Genomic DNA, 19,732 nt, shown 5'->3' with positions numbered 1-19,732 from the left:
TCTTGTCTCACCGAGAGCCGCACTGAGCTGTGGCTACGCTCAGGCCAATCCTGCTCACTGGCTCTGGAACACGCTCTGGGGAGCCCAGCTCTGAGAGCCAGGTTTTCTGACCCTTTACCTTCTGGCAGGAGCATCATCTGGCTTGGTGTGAGGCATGTCTAAGAAGTGGGTGTTTAAAAATATCAGAGGGAGGGATGCTAAGGGCGTGTGTCTTCTCACCTGTGTACACCTTATAGTAAAATGGCCCACGTGACTGAGGAGTAGCAGGAGTAAACGGGGAGGAAGCTGGGGGGAAGTCCAGTGACATTTCTGTTTCATCACAGCCTCTCCTGGGGTCTGTAAGAGTGTCAGGCCTTTGGTCCCTGCTGCTGGGGCCTGCAGGAATGGGGCAGGGGCTGCAGGGTGGAGGAACCGGCTCTGTGACAACTGCAGAGACGTGGCATGGTTGGTGTCAGAGGTCCATAGCCAGGCCTTGGGCACTTTCTAGTTCCATTTTTACTAAACTGCTGGCCAGTGGTAAGGGGCAAAACCCATGATTTTTAAATATTTACTGTGGTAGGTGCCTAGACCTGGGCATAGTATGAAACCTATGAACTGCACACTTCTCCGTACGCTTCATCTTAATACCTGTCACACCACTGACTTGGCCTGACAGTTGTCCCCAGGTTCGCTGGGGCATCTGTGCGTCGGTTCACCCCGTCAGTCGGTCCAGCTGCGCTTTCCTGAGGGCGCCCCGCACCAGGCCTCATGCAGGTTCTGAGGACGCAGAGGCCCACCACCGCTGAGCAAGTCCTGATGGCCCCTGGCGGCGACTCGAGTAAACCCTTGTGGAAGGTGGCACTGCTGTCACCTCAGCGTACAGATGAGGAATGGGGGCTGAAAAGGGGGAGCTTCCCATGTTCCATGTCATGCAGGGAGTGCATGGTGGAACTGGTTCCAGGCCGTCATCTGGGGTGTGCCCTGTGGCCTCTGTGTGCACACTGGCCTCTGAATGACACACCCACGTCAGGCCCTCTGCACGGTGTCTGGGGTCCGTCTCCCCATGCCCCTGGGCACCCAGGCCAGGCTGAGCTCTCGCCTGACCCCCCCGATGCTCTGTCTCTGCTGTGTTCCACTAGGAAGCTGATCGGGATCTCCTTTGGGGACCTGAACCCATTCCCCCTGCGGCAGATCCGGAACCGGCGGGCCTACCACTTGGAGAAGGTCCGGCTGGAGCTGACGGAGCTGGAGGCCATCCGGGAGGACTTCCTGCGCGAACGGGACACCAGCCCGGACAAAGGCGAGCTGGTCAGTGACGAGGAAGAGGACACCTGAGTGCTGCCCCACACCCCCGCCCAGGACGCTGCTCTCCTTGCAACCAAAGTGTGCCAAAGGGTGAACTGCAGAGACGCCTGCGCTCGTTCCACATCCAGAATGTAACATCCGGGGTCTCTGGAAGTCTGCTGGGCAGACGTCCAAAGCCACACTGCACTTTCTCGTTTCCGCTCGGGTCTCCTCTGTTTACAGCCGTCTGCATGTCACGGCAGATGCTGCTCCTGTCCCATCATGCTTTCCGCCTGATTGGTACCTCACCAGGCTTAGAGCTAGCTCGTTTCAAGAGCCTGTTTACAGTATCTGTCAGCTGTGTTGATGTCTCTGCCCTTAGGAAACCTTCCATGGGCCATCTGCCCTGTGGTCGCTCCTGTACATAGTGGGTGCTCGTAGGCACTGTTTTGAACGGTAGCCATGGAGGACGCCCACCACGCCTCCTGGGCCAGGGTCTGACTGCTTTGGGTGACATAAGGCTCGTGTGAAAGAAGGGATTTTCTTAGGAAAGCAAGCACATCCCTTGTTCAGAAATGGCCTATGGAAAGCCCACAGACCTCATGCTGATGCCTTCAAGGAGCTGGCCCTGCCCCACTTCTGGAATAGCTTCTGCCCTTCAATGCACAGCCTTTCAGACAGTAACTCCCAACCTGCTGGTGGAAGGCCGGGCTCTCCAGACACCCCACACTCGCTCCTCTGCCTACATCACTCCAGATGGATCTGTGCAGAACCTTTCTTTCTAGGCTCATTCTACACGTGTGGATGGGATTCCAAGGAAGCCGTGGATCATCGTCCTACAGAGCAGGCTCTCCCCTGGGCCGGCCTTGGTGGAGGGGTTGCAGGGAGCTGTTCCGGGAGTGCTTTCAGGGTGGCGGTACAGCTGCAGAGTGATTGCTGTCAGGCAGCTGGAAGCCGTGGCTTCCTTGGGAACAGCCAGTGTGCTGGGCTGGGGTGGTGGGAGGCCAGCTGCCAGGGCCTGAGGTGCCTTCGCTTGAGGTCAGAACTTTGGTGAGCCCTCCCAGGGGCGTCCCGTCCCCACTGCCACGTTGAGAAATCCTGTACTCAGCAGCCGTCCTCCCCTGTGGGGTCACTACCATCCCCAATGTGTCAGGCTGCCCAGGCAGTTCTGGGATACTTAGAGCAGGACCTTTCTGAAGGCCTGGAAAGAGGCTCTGTGCAAGGAAGATTAGTTTTGCATAATCATTCTGTGGACCATCCCTGATGTACTGATGTGAGGCTGTTTTCCTGGACAGTATTAGTCAAATAGGAAAGAAAAAGTTTTTAGTGGATTTTTTTTTTTCACTACCTGGAAAAAATTGGAAATAACCCCTGGTGGATATTAAACACACTCAGATTATTGAAGCACTGTAACTTGAAGAAGTGCTTTTTTTTCATGAGCATAGTTTTTCCTTTCTGACTGTCAGGGTTCTAGCAGTCTCGTAGCCTGGACAGCGTTTCAGCAGATTAGACCAAATTCCATTTTTCTGTCTTTGGTTGGTTTGATTTTTCACTGTGTCCAGGGAGCTGGCCTCCATATGTAAGTATCAAAATGTATGTTATTGTTTTGGTCTTCAGGAGTTGAGGCCAGACGTCTCCGGGAAGTCGTCTTGTGAGTGGGTTCACTCTGAGGCGAGGCTGCAGCCTCGCTCTGCACAGACCCCCACAGGACCACTGGGGCTGGTGGAGACCGCCTCCCGCCTCTGCCGCCAGCCTAGGGGCCGGCAGCCTCTGGGGATGGCAAGAGGAATGGGGCTGGACAGCGCCAGCTTCCTTGAGATTTTCTAACATGCTGACTTCAGCAATAGGCTTGTTTTGTCCTCCCTGCCTTGAAAAGACTTATCTTACAAGCACCTGAATTGGGCCTGGGCACCTGCCGTGTGTGGCTGAAGCCCCTGGTGTCGGCCGTTCCCCGAGCGGTCAGTGGGGTGTATTTCCAGGCTGTCGCCGTCAGTGGCCAGGCAGTGGGTGTGGGAGAGCAGAGAGAGGTCATGGAGGGAATGGGCCAGGAACACTTGCTTGTGCAGAGGTGGGAGAGGCATTGCCTGACCCGATTGCAGACTGGGGACAGGATGGGGCCAACTCCTTCTCCACAGCTGTCGGGGCTGTCCCCACTACTTCGAGCCAGTGCTTCCCTTCTCCTTGTGCCGCGGAGGAAAGAGTAGCTCCGTATCCTCCCCTTCTGACAGGCGCTGCCTCCATCCCAGCCTGGGGCGGGGCAGCCTTCAGCCAGCTTCCCAGACGCGCACACCACGGCCAGGGGAGCCGCCCTTATCACACCAGGTGGGAACTGCCAGCTTTCATGTTGGTGAGTTCTTTTTTTATGGGTTGAACATTTGTTTATATTTTTGTATATTTTCACTACAGTTTATATTTTTATAGGCTATTTTTATCAAGGTTTTCTAGATTATGTACATCTATTTTGTATAACATGGTCTCTCGTGTGTATGTAAACCTGAGCCTCCAGAACCACTGTTCATGTCTGTACCCTCTCTGACTTCCAGTCTTGACCATCACTGACTTCCCCTGTGTACACGTGGGCCCACTTCTTACCCCAGGTAGCCTTGGGGCTACTTGCAGTCATGCTGACAGCTGTCCCACACCAGCCAGGACTGTTGATTGCTGGGAACGGCTCTGGCTTCTATGTTATATCAATATAGGAAGTACTCTAGGCAAATAGCCAGTCCGCTGTTGTTAACTAAACGTTTGTATTACTGCACAAATCCCTACTCCTCACTTTGCATGCTGTTGCCTTCCTGCCTGTGTTCTGGGAGGCTGGATGCCAGCAGTGGAGGACTCGGGGTATTGCCAAGTGACTCTTTTCCTTCCATGTCCCAGCAGCTTCTGTGCTTATCTTCCAGTTAAATTTTGGAATTATCCTACTAAAAGGCAAAATAAACTAATTTGTATAACATTCTGACTTGAAATGCAGTTACATTCACTTGTGAAGGGACTCAGCCCCAAAGGCTTGAAAGGTGGGACAGGGCTTAAGTGGGGTTGGGGGGTAGGGGGTGGCTCGACCTTCCACTGTGTGTTTCTGCATCCCTGCCTTTGGTTTGCTCTGAGCAGGTGGGACAGAATGCCTTCAGCCCTGGAAGGCCCTGAAGCCATGGCCAAGCTGCAGTTGAGGGCTGGGCACACAGGGTGGGTCAGGGGTCAGGAGCCAGGAGCCGGAGTTCCCTGTGTCCAGAGTAGCCCCTAAACCATCGGACAGCAGGCACCCCTCCTTCCACCAGCGGTGACGTGCCCTGCCTGAGTCACGGGTTGTTTGCCTCCTGCCTAGGCTGACAGCTCAGGCCCAGCTGCCGCTGGGGACGCCACTCCCTCACCCCCCATCATCGGAAAAACACACGAGAATGATTAAGACCAAATATCTTGCCACGGTGTGACGGTGTGAGGGAGCTCCAGTAGAGATTCCCAGACAGAGCAGGCGAGGAGCTGGGGAGTTTGCCTCCTCCCGAGACCCGATTCAGCGAGGCTTGGTGCTCCTGGGGTCACAGAGCACAACAGCAGTGGCCCAGCCGGAACTGGGACCAGCGCTAGCCCCTGCTCCCCATCCCTTGTGAGGGCTTGCCGTAGTGGAAGGCCCTGGGAAGCCACTCCTCAGAGCAGGGGTCCCCGGGGCCACAGAACAGAAGGTGAGTGGAGAAGGGGGGACAAGCCCCTTCCAGAAGCAGCACTCGTGAGCAGACTGTAAAATGGTCAAGCCCAAGGTTCACGGCCAGAGGTGAGGGCCAGATCCTGTTCAGGTCACTTCCTGGCCTTCAGCCTCTGCACCCCTCACCAGGGCCCAGGACACACTTCAAAACACCTCGTGCCCATCTGCTCCCTGTGTATTCACCACAGTCTGGCTCCGTGGAACAAGGTGGGGCAGGCAGGGAGGGGCTGGTGTGGCAGCTGCTGGGTGGCAGGACCACGTGTCAACAGAGCAAGAGCCAGCACCTGGGACTGCCAGTGAGGAAGGAGCCAGCCCAGCCCCGTCCCTGAGCACGGAGATGAAAGAAAGGGCCAACAACGGTGGGTCTGACCTGTCTCTTCCTCCCCCCACTCCTGGTACAGACGGACTTGACAGGTGAAGCCGGGGCCAGGGATGTGTCCATGGGGTTCACTCCAGGGGTAGACCCTGCTGGTGACAAGATGGGCCTTGCTTCTTAAGGGGGTGTGGCTCAATCCCTGTGAAATGCAGGGGTCTGGAAAGGGCCGGGTGGGGGGCTGAGCAGGGGCCATGTAAGGGTTGGGACCAGCACCCCCTGGGCCTCTGCCAGGCTGTACCTGTGCCCAAAAAACCTTCCCACCACCTGTTACCAGCACACACCTCCTCTAGAAGCCTGCGTCTGCTTTGACTCTCTCGAGCCTTCCTGTCCCCACGGGCCCCTCTCTCCCTGCAGACCTCCCAGAGGAGCGGACTGAAAAGATGCTCTCTAACCGTGGCAAGGAGGAGCTCCCCCATGCCAAGAGGAAGCCAAGCTGCACTTGGAAACAGTAGATGCCTGTTTATTACGACAATAATAATAATAAATGTTATTCAAACTGTTAGAATAAAAAAATACCTTTTCTGAGAGGAAGGGATCCCCAACCTGCCACTGGTGGGATCCCTAGTTAGCACCATTAGGGCAGGAGGGGCGGGGCTCCGCCACAGCCCATGCTGGGCGCTGAGGTCCGTGCGTCAGTCTGTCTGTGCGTCCTGGCCGCTGGGGGCCGGGGCGCGGGTCAGCGGCGGGCGACCCTCTGGTGGCCGCGGGAGGGGACACCGGGCGGGGGACAGGAGCGGCAGCACTGGGCGCGGACGGTGGGCAGCTGGCAGCGGCCCAGCAGGCGCAGTGTCTCACAGAAACCGAAGGACAGGCGATCGCGCTCGCAGCCTAGGGGAGCAGAGGGCGGGTCAGGACCCACAGGCTGGGCACCCCGAACACCCCCCTGCCTGCGCCAGGGGGGAGGAGCTTCTCTGAGATTTTACCTGGGCCATCTCCCTGTCCCCCAAAGACCATAAGGAGACCTGCAGCCACCCCCAAAGCGTCAGCCTGCTATTTCTGGAAGGTCTCCCCTCGACCTGAGGAGTAGATCCAGCTGCTCCCTGTCCCTCCTGCCCTTGGCCTGGACCCACACCCTAGGACTGGGGAACTGGGCCTGCTGGGCTCGGGGGTCCAGAGGAAGACCCTGAGACCCCAGCCCTGACTCCTCAGGGGCTTGTGAGAAGCCAAGGAGCGTGCCACCCTTTCCGTCTCTGTGGACCCTGAGTGACCCCAAGGGCCTGGCACACAACTGAAGTCCCAGGGGCCTCCTGCCAGCCTACAGTGGCCTCTGCCCCCCACCCCTACCCTCTAGCCAGAGGCACCTGTCCTGCCAGACCTCCCTGCCCCCTGGGCTGTACCCAGCCTCAGCCTCCAGGTCGCACACCGGCAGAGTCCCGTCAGCCAGGCCAGTCACTGAGGCCCCACGAGAGGAGGTGTGACCTGGGCCGTCAGCCCGTCAGCAGAGCCCAGACCCCCTGAGGAGGGACAGACGGAGGCCGCCTGTCCGAGGCTGAGGTTTGGCCGGCCCTCCTGCCCCATGCTTATCAGAGCTATTTTGGGAAGTGGCTTGCTTCCAGCCTCCTGGCCTCGCTCCCACTGCCGGTGACAGCCTCCAGCTGCCGCCCGGCCCTACTCACTTCAGCAGACATCCCGTGGGAGGAGAAGCAAGAAGGCAACTGGCAGCCCTGGTCCTGGGACATCCCCGGGGCCCAGCTGAGGGCACGAGGAAGCAGGCCGGATCCCCCACCCCGGCTCTGGGCAGCGGCTCTAACCTACACATCCGCCAACCTGCGTCCTGTTCCCACTGTTGAGACCTCAGGCAAGTTTCTGAACTTTTCAGGGGGCCCTAGTCCCCTCCGCTGCCAGTAATCCCCACCTCCACAGGCAAACGGATGTGGCCTTGCTATGTCAGCTGCCTCACAGTGATGACTGCACACCCTGGAGTTTCCAGACTTTACAGACGTCCTGCCGACAAGTCATCAAAACATCCTGGGGACTCCAGGGGCACAGCGTCCTGGTCACTTCTTTGGCCTCCCCCCCTTAAGCGGCTCACTTGGGCGCCAACAGCTACCTTAGGGCAATGTGCAGGCCGTGCGGCGGTGCCTGCTGGATGAATGCGCAGGGCAGGGCACTTGGGGCGGGTGGGATTTCTGCTGGGCCTCGAAGTAATGGGGCAGCAAGGCCTTCCCTGCCAGTGAAAGGGCAGCAAGGCCTTCCCTGCCAGTGGCAGGGGCAGCAAGGCATGGCACTGGCTAGGCTGGGCCTGCCCAAGGGCTGCCAAGGAGCCAGTTGCTGGTACAGAAGGCAGCTTGGGGCAGGTACCCTGGAGGCCCTGGAAGCCAGCTGAGGGCCATGTCTGTCCTGGGGAGGGGTCTCTGTCCCCTAGGCAGGGGCCAGACAGTTGACGGCAGAGGAGCTGCTGGGTTCCCGACAGAGGCAGTCCCAGGCGCTCCTGCAGACCTCATGGTGGGGATGACAGTGTCCACGAGGGAGAAGAAGCAGCCAGCCTTCCCTGGGCACCGCCTGGGCTCTTCAGCCCAAGACATCATTTGGAGGAGGGGGGTTGTCTGTCCCTTCATGCATAAGACAGGGAAGGGAGCGCCAGGCTGCACAGCTGGTGAGCGGAGGCCAGGTGTGACCACAGGGCCACCGTTTCCTGTGCTCAGCACTGCAGGGGGGCGGCTGGGCTGCAGGAAGGAAGTGTGTGTGTGCGCAAGTGTGTATATGTGTGTGTCTCTGGCTCAGGCTCTTTCTCCAGGAGGACCCAGCTGGCCAGGAAGCCACCAGCTGCTGGGAGCAGGACCCTAGGAGGGAGGTCCTTTCCCAGGGTCACACAGCTTGCTCTGGACAGTCTTCCTCTGGACAGAACTGGGGAGAGGGGTTCCCCCAGGCCTGGGCCCCAGTCTCAGGGACATCCCCGGCCTCACTCCAGGAAGAGGGGGTAACTGAGACCCAGAGAGGAAAGGAGCTCGCCTGGGGGCCAGGCTGCTGCTTCCACTCCTCCCTGAGCTGCCTGCAGGGCGGGATGCCCCTTGCTCTGACCCCAGCACTGCCCCAGCCTCTGCATGGCACCCCCTCCGTCAGCTTGTGCTTTGGGGGGACAGTTCCATGAGTCCCATGTCCCCACCGTCCACCTCACCCCCAGCCCCACCAGAGAGCCAGGTGGGGCACTCACGTGGCGGCTCGGTGAGCTCACAGTCCTGGGTGCCACACGGCCGTGAGCTCTCAGGCCAGGCCTCGTGGCCGCACAGATCGCTGTCTTCCTCGGGCAGCCCAGTCTGGGTGTTGACGCACTTGACCAGGCGCCGCTGAACACCGCCGCCACAGGGGGCTGAGCACTGCGGGGAGCATGGGCGGGGGGTGAGCATCCCCTGGGCCAGCCCTGCAGGGGGGCATCCCAGGCCATCCCCACGGCAGTGGCTGCCTTTGCCAGGAAGCCTGGCTCCTGGTTCCCAGCTCCAACCCTCCGGCCTCCCCAGAGGGTCTGGTCTGTCCCCAGAGGCCACCAGTGTTCACTTGCAGGAATGGGGCAAGGGAGTGGTGGGGGGGGGAAGCTGTCGGCCCCTCACATGGGATGGTACATGCCCTGGAGCTGGGGGAACTGCATGGGCAGTGGAAAGGAGGGAGACAAAGCTTCTCAGGAGGGTCCATCATCCCCGGTCAGGCTTTGTTCCTGTCAGTCGGGGTCTGACACTTTTAAAAGGCCCTAGAATTAAATCTGTGCCAAGGTTGTGCCAGGCCCTGTGCTAAGTGCCTCACTTTGTGACTTCATCTAATCCTTACAACCCCCTTTTACAGATGACAGAGGCCCAGCAAGGTGAAGCAAGCTTCCCAGGGTCCCTCGACAGGTCCCCCAGTGGGACAAGGACTGAGATTCCCAAACCTGCGAGCTCCAAACAGGCCTGGCAGCAAGGGTCCTGTCCAGCTGAGGCCTCACTGGCCATTCCCATGCCCCCTCCGCCCGTCCGGCCTTTGCTTGGTCTCCTAAGCAGCGCCCACGTCCGTCACTCCTGCCCCAGGACTTGGCATGTGCTGCTCGCTGTGTGCTTCCCCTCGACAGCGCAGACCCTGCTGGTCGCACTCTAAGATCCGCTTCTCAGGAGGCCTTGCCTAACATCACGATGCACGTCTGTTTGGTTCTGGTCTGTCTCCCTGGTGGGTTGTGAGTTTCAGTGGGGCATGGACCTTGTCAGGCTACCACTGCATCTGCAGAGACCACAGGGACCCTGGCACGCAGGACGCACTCAACAACTCTTTAGGTGAAAAGGTGTGATGGATGCCTGCTGACACAGGGCCTCCTGTCCACAGGCCCTCTCCCCGCCCCGAACCCCCACACTTGCTCACCTGGCCCCAGGGCCCCACCACCCACTGCGTGCAGGGGTGGGTGTTGCAGGACCGTGTGCTGTTGGGTCTCAGCGCCTCCTCGCAGAGGCCTGGCTCCGGGCAGGTCACGAGACGCTGCTGCTCACCACCGCCACAGGCCTCGGAGCACTGGGAAGGCAGGGGAAGGGTCTGCGGGCTGCCAGCATCCGAGGACACCCCCACTCACTCCCATCCCCAGATCTCCGGGCCTCACCTCCCTCCAGGAAGAGGTGTACCAGCTGAGGCAGGGTTGGGCCCCGCAGGGTCGGCGGGCGGGTGGCTTGGTGGGCCCCGGTTGGCAGTGGAAGGGCCGCAGTGGCTGGAGGTCCCGTGTGTCCACACACTGCACGTCCCGTGTGGAGGAGCCCCCGCCGCAGCTGCGGGAGCACTGGAGACCGAGGGTCCCGTGTGTGCACACACACAACCCAGCGGAGGTGGGGGCGAGCATCGGACTCCCTTCCCACACCACCCCCACTGCCAGGGCAGGTCCCTTAAGAGCCCCAGGGAGAGGCTATGGCTGACCAGCCTCAGGCAGAGGGTGGTGTGGCCAGGGGCTGCCCCAGGACGGGACAGGTGGAGAAAGAGAGGAACAGAGGAGAAAATGAAATCCCGAGAGTTATAGAAAGTACAGAGAAAAGGATACAGGCAGTAAGAGAAGGGATCTGGGGCAGGCTGACCCCAACACAGATGGGGCATCCCAGAGACGAGAAATTATAGTGCAAAGCTGTGCGCACGGACCCTGGCCCGCCAATCGGTGGTGGCTGCGGCTGATCCCAAACACAGGCCATGGGCCCTAGGGCTCCGCCCTGTGCCCTGAGGCTGCCAGCCGCCTCCCTCACGTACCTTACTCCAGTTGCCCATGTGCCAGGCAGCACAGGGCCGCAGGTGGCAGCGGCGGGCGGGCTGGGGTCGGCCAGCAGGGGCGCAGTCCTCCTCCCGGCCAGAGCTGCAGCGCACGAGTCTCCAGACAGCCCCCAGGCCGCAGGTGGTGGAGCACTGGGGGCAGGGGACCCAGTGGCCATGAGGGTGGGTGGATCCCCATGCCTGCCAGCTCCCCAGCCAGGCGAGAGGGACCAGACACTGCCTCAGTTTCCTCATCTGAAAGATGGGCTCCTCCACCCACCTCCCAAGGGGGCCAAGAAGATGAAAAGCCAGATCCCCTGGCAGCCAACTGTTCCTGCTCACACATGCGGGGTGGCCCAGCTGCCCTGCTAAGGCTCGCTGCTACCCTAAGTCACTTGGAGAAGGAAGTCTGGGCGCTTCAGCCTCTGCCTCAGCCCATCCCTCCCATACCAAAACTAGGGATCTGAGCAGCAGCTCACTTCTCCTCCAGTGATAACCTGGGGAGGGTGGAATGGGGCGGCACACACAGGCCAGCTTCTTCCCATGCAGCCGAGACCCTCGCGGCCCCTGACAAAGCAGGGGCAGCCACTGAGGGGAGAGCCAGGTGGCAAGGAACCGAGCTGCTCCTGGTGGGGCCAGGCTGAGCCTCGGCAAGCTGTGGTGGGCAGCTCTGGGCGTGGGGAGTGTGGGAGGAAGCTTCCCCACCGACCACCATTCGGGGTGAGCTCCTTGTCCCTGGAGGCATGCAAGCCAGAGTATGAGAGAGCTGCCCCCCCGGCTGCCCCTTACTTGTGCCTGGCCCTGCCCTCCCAGCAACCTCTGTGCTGCTCAGGAATGAGCCTCTGGCCCCCTCAGCTCACTCTATTGCTCAGAAGGGAAACTGAGGCCCAGTGGGGCAGACCGGCCCCAGGGGTGTGTGACTGAGCCAGGGCAATGATCCTCCCACCCAGAGGCTCCACCCATCACAGCTGTCAGTTCCGGAGTCCTCACTCCCCAGAAGGCAGGACAGACACAGCTCTGCCCACTTTCAGTGAGGACACCGCCCCCACCCCCCAACACCAGCCCATCCCGACCCCAGCAGCACTTGCCTGGCTCCAGTTCCCCACTTCCCAGCTGGCATTCCTGGCAGGCAGCAGGTTCACGGGGAACCCTTCCTCGGCCGGGCTGGTGTCCAGAGGCCCAGGGGCTCTGCTGCTGTTGGCTGGACGGTCCTGAGCTGGTGTGGACAGCAGCCCAGGGCTCGGGGGCATCTTGGAGCTGGGGGGATCAGGCTGGCCCAAGGGCCCCAGGCTCTGGGGAGTCACCCAAGGCATGTGCCCCAGGCCAGTGGGGGCCATGAGAAGGAAGTTTCCTGGCATTGCCAAGGTCTGCAGGTCCTGCAGAGCCAGTCCCGGGGTTGAGAGGGTGGCAGTTCCCAGCTCCAGGGGGCTGTCCGTACCCTGAGTGTCTGGCAGGGTGGCAGTGGGAGGAGGAAGTGGAGGGGCACCTCTCATGGTGGGCCACAGCTCACTGTCCGGAGGCCCCAGGCCACCCTCAAGAGCTGGCTCCCAGGCCACCATCCCACTTGTCCACAGCTCTACTGTGTGGGGACTAGGGGAGGAGTGAGTAGTGCCAGCAGAGGATGGAGAGGGTGACGTGGGGCTGGGCCTTTGGGGTAGGCGAGGGTCTCCGTGGCCTAAGGCTTCCTCATCATCAGAAACCTCATTGGTCCTCTCCCACTGGGGAGCGGGCGGCAGGCTCTGGCTGCCCTCTGCTCCCAGGAACTGGTTCTGGCTCCCAGGGGCAGCAGGCGCCTCCATGCTGACGGAAGTGGGGGGCCAAGGCAAACTGGGGAGCCCAAGGTCTGGGGCGCCAATGGGGGCATCTTCCTCAGGTAAGAAATTGACCAGGGAGTTCCCAGGGGTCTGCTCTGAGGGTGGGAGTGGGGATCGGCCAGCCTGGCTGGGTGAAGGGGTAGGGGACCCATCTCCCAGTGCCCCCTCATCCTGAGTCCCAGGAGGCTCTGTGGGAGGAACGGGGGTCCCCGTGGGGGGCTCAGCAGCAGTGCTTGGGGGTGGGGGTCTCCAATCCCCTGTGCCCACCAGGTCTGAGTCAGGGTCTTCGAAGGGCCCATAGGACAGGTCCTCATGGAAGTTAATGAAATTGTAGTCGTAGTAGAAGTCGTCGACGAACACGGGCCCTGGCAGGCCCAGCTCACGGCCCTCCTCCTCAATGGCATTGCCCATGCCAGCTGGCTCGGGTGATGAGGGCGGCGGAGGGCGCGGGGCCAGGTGGCCAGGAATGAAGTCCACCTCATTGAAGAGCTCAGGGCTGAAGGAGCCGCTGCCTGAGCCTTCAGGGCCCAGAGTGTCCAGGCCCTGGGGGCAGGGTGGCAGGAGGCAGGGGGCCTCGCGTGCTGGCTGTTGGGCCTCATCACAGGGGACCCCGGTGTCGTTGATACAGAGGATGCTCCGGCGCTGAGTGCCTGGCCCGCACGTCACTGAGCACTAAAGGGAAGGCCGGGTGAGGGACTCAGGCCAGGAACCAGGGCCTTGCAAGGTACCTGGCCAGCTGCTCAGTGTCAGCGTATAGCCCTGCCCGCTGAAGAGCGTGACTGTGACTTGCCAGGACATTCCAGCCTCTGAGGCTTTGGGGATGGAGCCAGACCTGGAATGTCCCAGTCCCCCTCCCACCACGGCGCCCAGCAGTAGGGGTTCTCTGAACACCGTCTCTGCCTCCCTGTAACCCAAGACCAATGGCAGAGTTAACCCCACCTGTGCTGACACTCACCTCGGACCAGTTCCCCACAGCCCAGGTGGCTGGACAGGGCACATCGCGGTTGCAGGGGGTTTCAGCAGGGGGCCGGGGCAGGTGCTCGCAGGCAGGCGGCTCCAGGGCGCGCTGCTCATCCAGCCCCACGCTGCGGATGCAGAGCACAGCTCGGCGGGAGAGCCCTCCAGGCCCACAGGAGCTGGAGCACAGCTGCCACTCACCTGCCCACCACCTGCGGGCGCACAAGGGCAGATGAGCGTGGGGCCGCCAGGCATTCTCAGGCACTCGGGACTCAGGGAGGGTCAGGCCTAAGCCCAGGGGAGGGGTCCCCGGAGCTCCAAGCCTGAGATGGCACTCTGGTGCCCAAAGCCCAGCAACAGGGCACAATCCCCTTTGCTCCTGCCGCCTTCACCCCTGGGAGACCTGGGCAAGACCCAAGGCCTGTGTCCACATCCAGGGACCCAAGCATGAATGACCAGGGATGTCCCTGGCTAGTGTCGGTTACTGAGGAGGAGCCCAGGCTGAGGTCAGGAGCAGCCAGAGGCTAGGTCCAGCCTTGGGAAGTGGGGCCCAGAGCCCAGCTCCCTCTGCTCTTCCAGGGCCTCTGGTGAGGGGCACCTGGGGTCAGGCGCCCGGCACGCTCACCGGGCAGGGCAGGGCTCCTCGCCGCACTTCCTCTGACGGTCATCCGGCCGGTCCAGGGGGTCACAGTGCCTCTCGTCTACAGGCCCCGCCTGCCGTTCCGTGCAGTGCACGCCCTGCCTCTGCATGCCTGCGAGGCCACGGGGGCTTAGCCTGGGCTTGGCACCCAGGGTGCCCCCTGCCCGAACCACCCTGCACCCAGAGACACAGCTGCATCCACTCTGCTCAGAACCCTTCCAGAACTGGGCCTCACTGCCTCCATCAGGATGAAGGCAGGCCCCTACTGCCCCCTGCTCACTGCCCTCCTGGCCTTCACCCCCCACCCCTGCGGAGGCAGCAGAGTGTGCAGGGTCAGTGGCGGGGGGCGGGGGGCGGGGTGCGGTCTAGCCCTGCAGCTTCCTAACTGGGAAGCCTTGGGCAGCTCACTTGGCCTCTCTGAACCTCAGTGTCTTCATCTGTAAATGGGAGTAACAATAACACCTGCCTTGGTGAGAACACAACTCGCACTAAATCCAACCACAGCCTACTACAACCCTCAGTGTCTACACCCCACCCCCAGGCAGGGTCAGTGCTCAGAAACAACAAGGAAGAAATCCATCAGTTCACGTGGCCAGGCACTCCCCTATGGCCCCACGGCCCCCCGTTAGCTTTGTCATGGTTCCTGGCCTTCACTCCCTCTGCACTGCCTGCCTCTGGGCCTTTACACGGCTGTGCTCCTCCCGCCAATACACCTGTGAGGCCCAATGACAGGACCAGCTCCATAAGGGTCTGCCTTCACCCTGTCCCCCTATAGCACAGAAGAGGGACTCACTCCTTCCCTGAGCCTCTAGTCTCCCTGCCCCACCCCACCCTCTCCTTCCTGCCTGACAGAACACTGGGTTTGTTAAAGGTCACATGCCAAACACTCCCCACTGCGGTTCCCTTGCAGCTAGGGGGTCTGGGACAGTCGTGCCAGAGAGAAAAAGGCAAAGTCCTTCCCTTTGCCCCTTCTCCCTTCCATCTAGAGCTGGCAAGAAGTCTGGACCAAGGATGCCATCTTGTGATACACACAAGGGGAAGATGGGGCTGAGAGGGGTCCTTAAAAACACGGCAGGCCATGCCGCCAGCCTGGACTGTGCACCCTAGGCTTCTTACTGTGGAGACAAGTAAACCCTTACTGCTCCAGCCACCCCTCGTCAGGATCCTGCCACTTGCTGCTCAACACATTCCATTCTGTTCATGTGGGGAGCCACCAATTTGCTGGAAACCAGTTCCCCCGTGTCTGACTCATCAAAGGTATTTGTTTTCGCATTTGTAAATTTAACACTTATATGAGAAAGGATGATTCTGACAGCTTCTGAAGGTTTCTGTCCAGCCTCAGTGCATCACTGTTCACTTTATAATCATAATGGCATTTCAAAGAATGTCCAAACACCTCTCTCTCTGTCCCAGATTCCTGATACGGAGACCCCTGTACACTGAGGGTGGGGGGATGGGCAGGGATATGGAAGGAACCATGGGGAGAAGAGTTGTTACACCTTTTAGAAAGAGTTTAAAGAAATAAGTAAATGTGGTGAATAATGGGGCCATTGGGCTAAGAGGCTCAGAGTAGGGTGGGGAGATCCTTGCTGCATCCTGGCTCCCTGTTCCTGTCTGATTCCATTCTCCCCCTCCCATCTCCTTTCTTTCCCTCCTCCCCCTCCCTCCTCATGGGGAGGGGCAGCAGCCTAGACAAGTTAGGCTCCAGGCTCCCAGGACAGACAGGAGCGCCCCATGGAGGAGGGGGTCCCTGGGGAAGCTGGAGGAGGGGAGGAGCCAACCCTGATGGGGATGCAGGTAAGGCTCCAGGAGGATGAAGTGGTCAAGTCCCAGGTGTGGGGGAGAAGCGCTGGCACGGGACCTGTCAGAGCTGAGCAGGGAGAAGAGGGAGGGGCGGTTGGCCCCTCTCTGGGGGAGACATACGAGCTGGCCAAGTGCCATGTGCTGGGCCTGCCTCACCTTGGTTACTCTCCCAGGGGACCCGTGAGACAGGACCACTGCTAGCCCCATTATACAGATGAGTAAACTGAGGCCCAGAAGCAGCATTCTGAGCTCAGAGAGGCCCCACAAACAAGCAATGAGCCAGAGGCTGAAGCCGGGCCTCACTGCCCAGAGACAAAGGCCCCGCTGGGCAGCAGCCGTGCCCACCCCTCTCCTCACCTGTGCCACAGGTGACTGTGCATTTGGACCAGGGTCCATAGCGCCAGGAGAACTCGGGCTGCTGAATGTGGTCGTGGCCATCTGCCTCCCTGTGGATGATGTACTCGTAGCGCACCCCAGGGTTGCTCTCCTGGAACAGGAGCTGGGGCAGGCAGGCGGGGGCCCTGTGAGCACGAGGTGGCCTCTCCCGCACCCCAGACCTGACACCCATCCTAAAGGAGCCAACCTCAGCTACCTCCGGGACCTGGGGCTACCCCATGGGGCCGTTTCAGAGCCAGGCTCCCCAACTGCCCCAGGGCTCACTCCTGCCTCGTGGCTGGGTCCCACGCACTCCGCCTCTGCCCCGACCCGGCCTGGCCCCAGAAGGCAGTCACCTGGATCCATACAGGCTCATCGGTGGGGCCAGGGGATGTGAGGTTCTCCCAGTTGCCTGTGCGGGCGTACGTGAAGGTGGTGCCCGCCACCTCGTAGTCCCCGTTCCACTGGATGGTCCACCCGCCATTGAGGAAGTACTTATCCGGGTCCTCACTGCGCAGGGCCAGGAAGTTGGCGGCCTCTGCCACCTCCACGATGCGGATCTCGCGGGCACCCACCGGGATCAACCCCACGTCCACATACCCTGTCGGCCAGGGGTTGAGCACAGGTTGTGAAAAGAGGAGGGTTAGCTGCAGTCTGGCCTCACCTTTCTTTCCACTTGCCCCGCCTGCTGATGTCAAGGTTCATCATTAAGATTCTGACTTCCCTACTTAGATCTGTTCTAGGTCACCACAGCCTCAGAAGGGCTCCTGCAATCCTGCCGCTATGCCCGATGGCCCTTCTCTGGGAAACCTCAGTCAGTCTATCAAAAATGGGCTGGGCCTTAACCCCTATACCTGGGGCCAGCATGACCTTTCTAAAAAACCCAATTGACTGGGCCTTTCTCCTGATAAACGTCCTCCTCATGCCTATAAAGACTGTTTTTGTTCTTTCGCTAAGTAGTACCCATCATGTCTGGAGAAGGGAATGGCAATCCACTCCAGTTCTTGCCTGGAGAATCCTCATGGATGAGGAGCCTGGAGGGCTACAGTTCACAGGGTCAGACATGACTGGTCGACTAAGCACAGCACACAGCACCCGTGGCTGGCATTATCCCGAGAACCCTACATGTGTAGCAGCCCTATATACCCCCAGGCACTACTGCTATCCCCATTTTACAGACGAGGACACCAAGGCACAGAGACCTTACATAACTTGCCCCAGGGCTCTGCTGGGATGTGAATCAAGCTCTGACGTCTGAGCTTTAACCACCATGCTGGTCTGCATCTCTGGGGATGAAATCTAAGCTTCTTGGCCGCGCATTCAAAGCCCCACGGCAGCCCTGCCTTCTGTGCAGTCAGGTCCCCAGACAGCACACTCCTCCTTGCCTCCGGGCTCCTCTGCGCACAAGCTCTTTCCTGCACGTTGTAATGTTTTTCCTCATCTCTGCTGACTCACTCAGGATTCAGCTCGACTTTACTCCCCACAGGAAGTCTTCCCTGACCTCCCCAGGTCGGGACCTTCTTCCTCAGGGCTCTCACAGCCGCTCGGGGTCTCCCCTCCACTGCAAGACGAGACTGTAAGCTCTTCACCTCCGTGTCTGCCTCACCCAGCATACAGTCGGCACTTAAACAGTGTAGGCAAAACAGGTCCTGGGGTGCGGGAGTAGAGCTGTGGGGGTGGGTTCTCTGAAGCTTCACAAGGCCACCCATTAGCCCAGCCTGGAGTCCCTGAGGCAAGAGGACTCCCTGGGAGGGCAGGTCTCTGCATCTAGCCCTGGGGCCCTGACTCCTGCCTGGATCCTGGACCCAGCAAGGCAATGTGTCTGCTTCCCACCACTAGCCTCAGTGGGGACCAAGGAGGACGCAGGCAGGGGCTAAAGGGAGACAAAGAAGGCCGACCAGGCCAAGAGCACCCCCTGCCCCCAGCCAGTGGTCCCTCTCCATACCCAGGCCCTCAGCCTCCTCGAAGGTCCCGCTCACGGTGTGACAGGTGGAGCCATTGCCGTGGCACACCCCGCAGCGGTCCTCGACGGCACCCGAGTCGATCTCGAAGTCACAGCCCACGTTCTGTAACGCACAGGAGGGGAGGCCCCTGGTGCTGGGCCATTGGCCGCAAGCCCTCTCTGGCCCCCGCCTTGGGGGTCTGCCAGGGTGGGGAGGAGAGTGCTTGGGGCCTGGAGCAGGGGCCCACCACCGTTGCGGCTTCCAGTCCCGAGTAAACCCCTTGACCTCTCTGAGCCGCAGTTTCCCCAGATGTAAAACAGGGGGAGCCACCCACACCATGATGTGCTGTGAGATTGAACGAGACAAGAGGAAAAGCTATGTAAACGGCCCCAGCAGGCGGGGCAGTGGGCATACAGGGGACCCTGACCAGCAGGGACAGCAATCTCCCCGACATATGAATCAATGTTCTCTGCTGGTCCTGAGCCCTGGCCTCTGTGCCCAGGAGCTTCCCCTGTCAGGAGCAGGGGAAAGACAGTGCTGAGGACTCAGGCAGGGGAAGCAGAAGCCGCCGCTGCTGCTGGAAATGTCTTTAAGTATTGTCAGCAAACACCGATGCTTTCTCGGCCAGGCCGGGCCCCTGCACGGCAATCCCTGACCCCATTTAACCCTGTGACGTGGATTCTTGGACGGACAGTCCCCTTATCGCAGAGGAAACGTTTGCCTGGGGTCATTCAACCAGCGGGAGGTTGAGCCTCCGCCTGAGCTCTGGTTTCCGGGCTGGGGCCAGGCCAGCCCAGGCCAGATCTCGGAAGCCATGGCAGGCAGGCCGGGGTGCAGTTGCAGAGGCTGAGAGTGAGGCTGATGGTGTGTGGGGGGTCCAGTCCCAGGAGGACTGGGGGGCGCTTTGCTGAGAGGTAATGGGAGACCCTCAAAGGGCTTCACTGGTAGAGCTGGGAAGCCCAGTGGCCTAGCCTGGGGAGGGTGGCCAGAGGGAAGCAGGAGGAAGGCAGAGGGGGTCCTCTTCCTTGCTGGGCACACCTTGCAGATCCCATTGATGCAGAGGTCACGGCTGCCCTGGCCCTGGTAGCAGGGGGTGCCATCCACCACAGCGTCCCGCAGCTTCTCAGCAAAGTACTCGTTCGAGGGCCGGCAGTGCAGCTCACAGGGGTTCACTGGGGCCCAAGCAGAGGAGCCATGAGGGACAGGCAGGGCAGGACTTGCACCCGGAAGAGCGTCAGTGGCGGGCGGGGGGCTCCACTGGGCTGGTAGTGTCTGCAAGGCTGCCCCCAGGAGCCAGGAAGGAGTGAGCGGCAGCCCCACAGACAGCACCCGTGTCACTGGGCAAACCTTGGGCCCTCGGACCTCCGCCCCCCAGACGTCAGTGTCCCCGCGGACGGCTGGACTCACCGTCATTGACCACAGGAACCCACGTGTGCAGCTGGCCCTTGTAGAGCATGGCGTCAAAGTGGCTGCACTGGACTTGGCGGAAGGAGGGGCGGCCGGCGGGGCAGGCCTGCAGGCTGCACAGGCGGAAGCGCTTCCGCTCACCCACGCAGTATTTGCCCTTGTATTTGGGCCTGTGGGGCGGGGTGGGGGTGAGTGAGCACTGACAGTGGAGCCCACCGCACACCTGAATCCAGACGCGGGCCCTTGGGGCGAGCAGCTCCTCCCGCACCCCGA

General features: G+C 60.8%; 2 protein-coding genes across 4 annotated transcripts in view; one reads left to right on the top strand and one right to left on the bottom strand.

Annotated features, from left to right (window-relative positions):
* TBC1D2B (TBC1 domain family member 2B) overlaps positions 1 to 4,216 on the top strand; it is an 89,604-nt gene extending 85,388 nt beyond the window's left edge. For 2 of the 3 annotated variants that reach the window (XM_069560068.1, XM_069560069.1), the window contains exon 13: positions 1,119 to 4,216. In XM_069560068.1, coding sequence (XP_069416169.1) covers positions 1,119 to 1,314 — 196 coding nt within the window. In that variant the 3' untranslated portion in view covers positions 1,315 to 4,216. The remainder of the gene's footprint in view (positions 1 to 1,118) is intronic. The other variant, XM_069560070.1, reaches the window with a different exon arrangement.
* Positions 4,217 to 5,775: 1,559 nt separating this feature from the next.
* Positions 5,776 to 19,732, bottom strand: part of ADAMTS7 (ADAM metallopeptidase with thrombospondin type 1 motif 7) — a 57,228-nt gene continuing 43,271 nt past the window's right edge. The window contains exons 12-24 of the mRNA XM_069560065.1: positions 19,460 to 19,629; positions 19,091 to 19,224; positions 18,055 to 18,175; positions 16,466 to 16,710; positions 16,092 to 16,233; positions 13,917 to 14,043; positions 13,290 to 13,503; positions 11,609 to 13,006; positions 10,521 to 10,673; positions 9,892 to 10,065; positions 9,660 to 9,806; positions 8,491 to 8,653; positions 5,776 to 6,164 (exon numbers count right to left, since the gene is read on the bottom strand). Of these exons, the coding sequence (XP_069416166.1) occupies positions 6,013 to 6,164; positions 8,491 to 8,653; positions 9,660 to 9,806; positions 9,892 to 10,065; positions 10,521 to 10,673; positions 11,609 to 13,006; positions 13,290 to 13,503; positions 13,917 to 14,043; positions 16,092 to 16,233; positions 16,466 to 16,710; positions 18,055 to 18,175; positions 19,091 to 19,224; positions 19,460 to 19,629 (3,340 nt within the window). The 3' untranslated portion in view covers positions 5,776 to 6,012. The remainder of the gene's footprint in view (positions 6,165 to 8,490; positions 8,654 to 9,659; positions 9,807 to 9,891; positions 10,066 to 10,520; positions 10,674 to 11,608; positions 13,007 to 13,289; positions 13,504 to 13,916; positions 14,044 to 16,091; positions 16,234 to 16,465; positions 16,711 to 18,054; positions 18,176 to 19,090; positions 19,225 to 19,459; positions 19,630 to 19,732) is intronic.

Source organism: Ovis canadensis, chromosome 18 (genome assembly GCF_042477335.2).
Source record: "Ovis canadensis isolate MfBH-ARS-UI-01 breed Bighorn chromosome 18, ARS-UI_OviCan_v2, whole genome shotgun sequence".
In the NCBI taxonomy this organism is placed as follows: Eukaryota; Metazoa; Chordata; class Mammalia; order Artiodactyla; family Bovidae; genus Ovis; species Ovis canadensis.
Note: the sequence above shows the minus strand (reverse complement) of the source record. Positions and strands in the feature narration are given on the sequence as shown.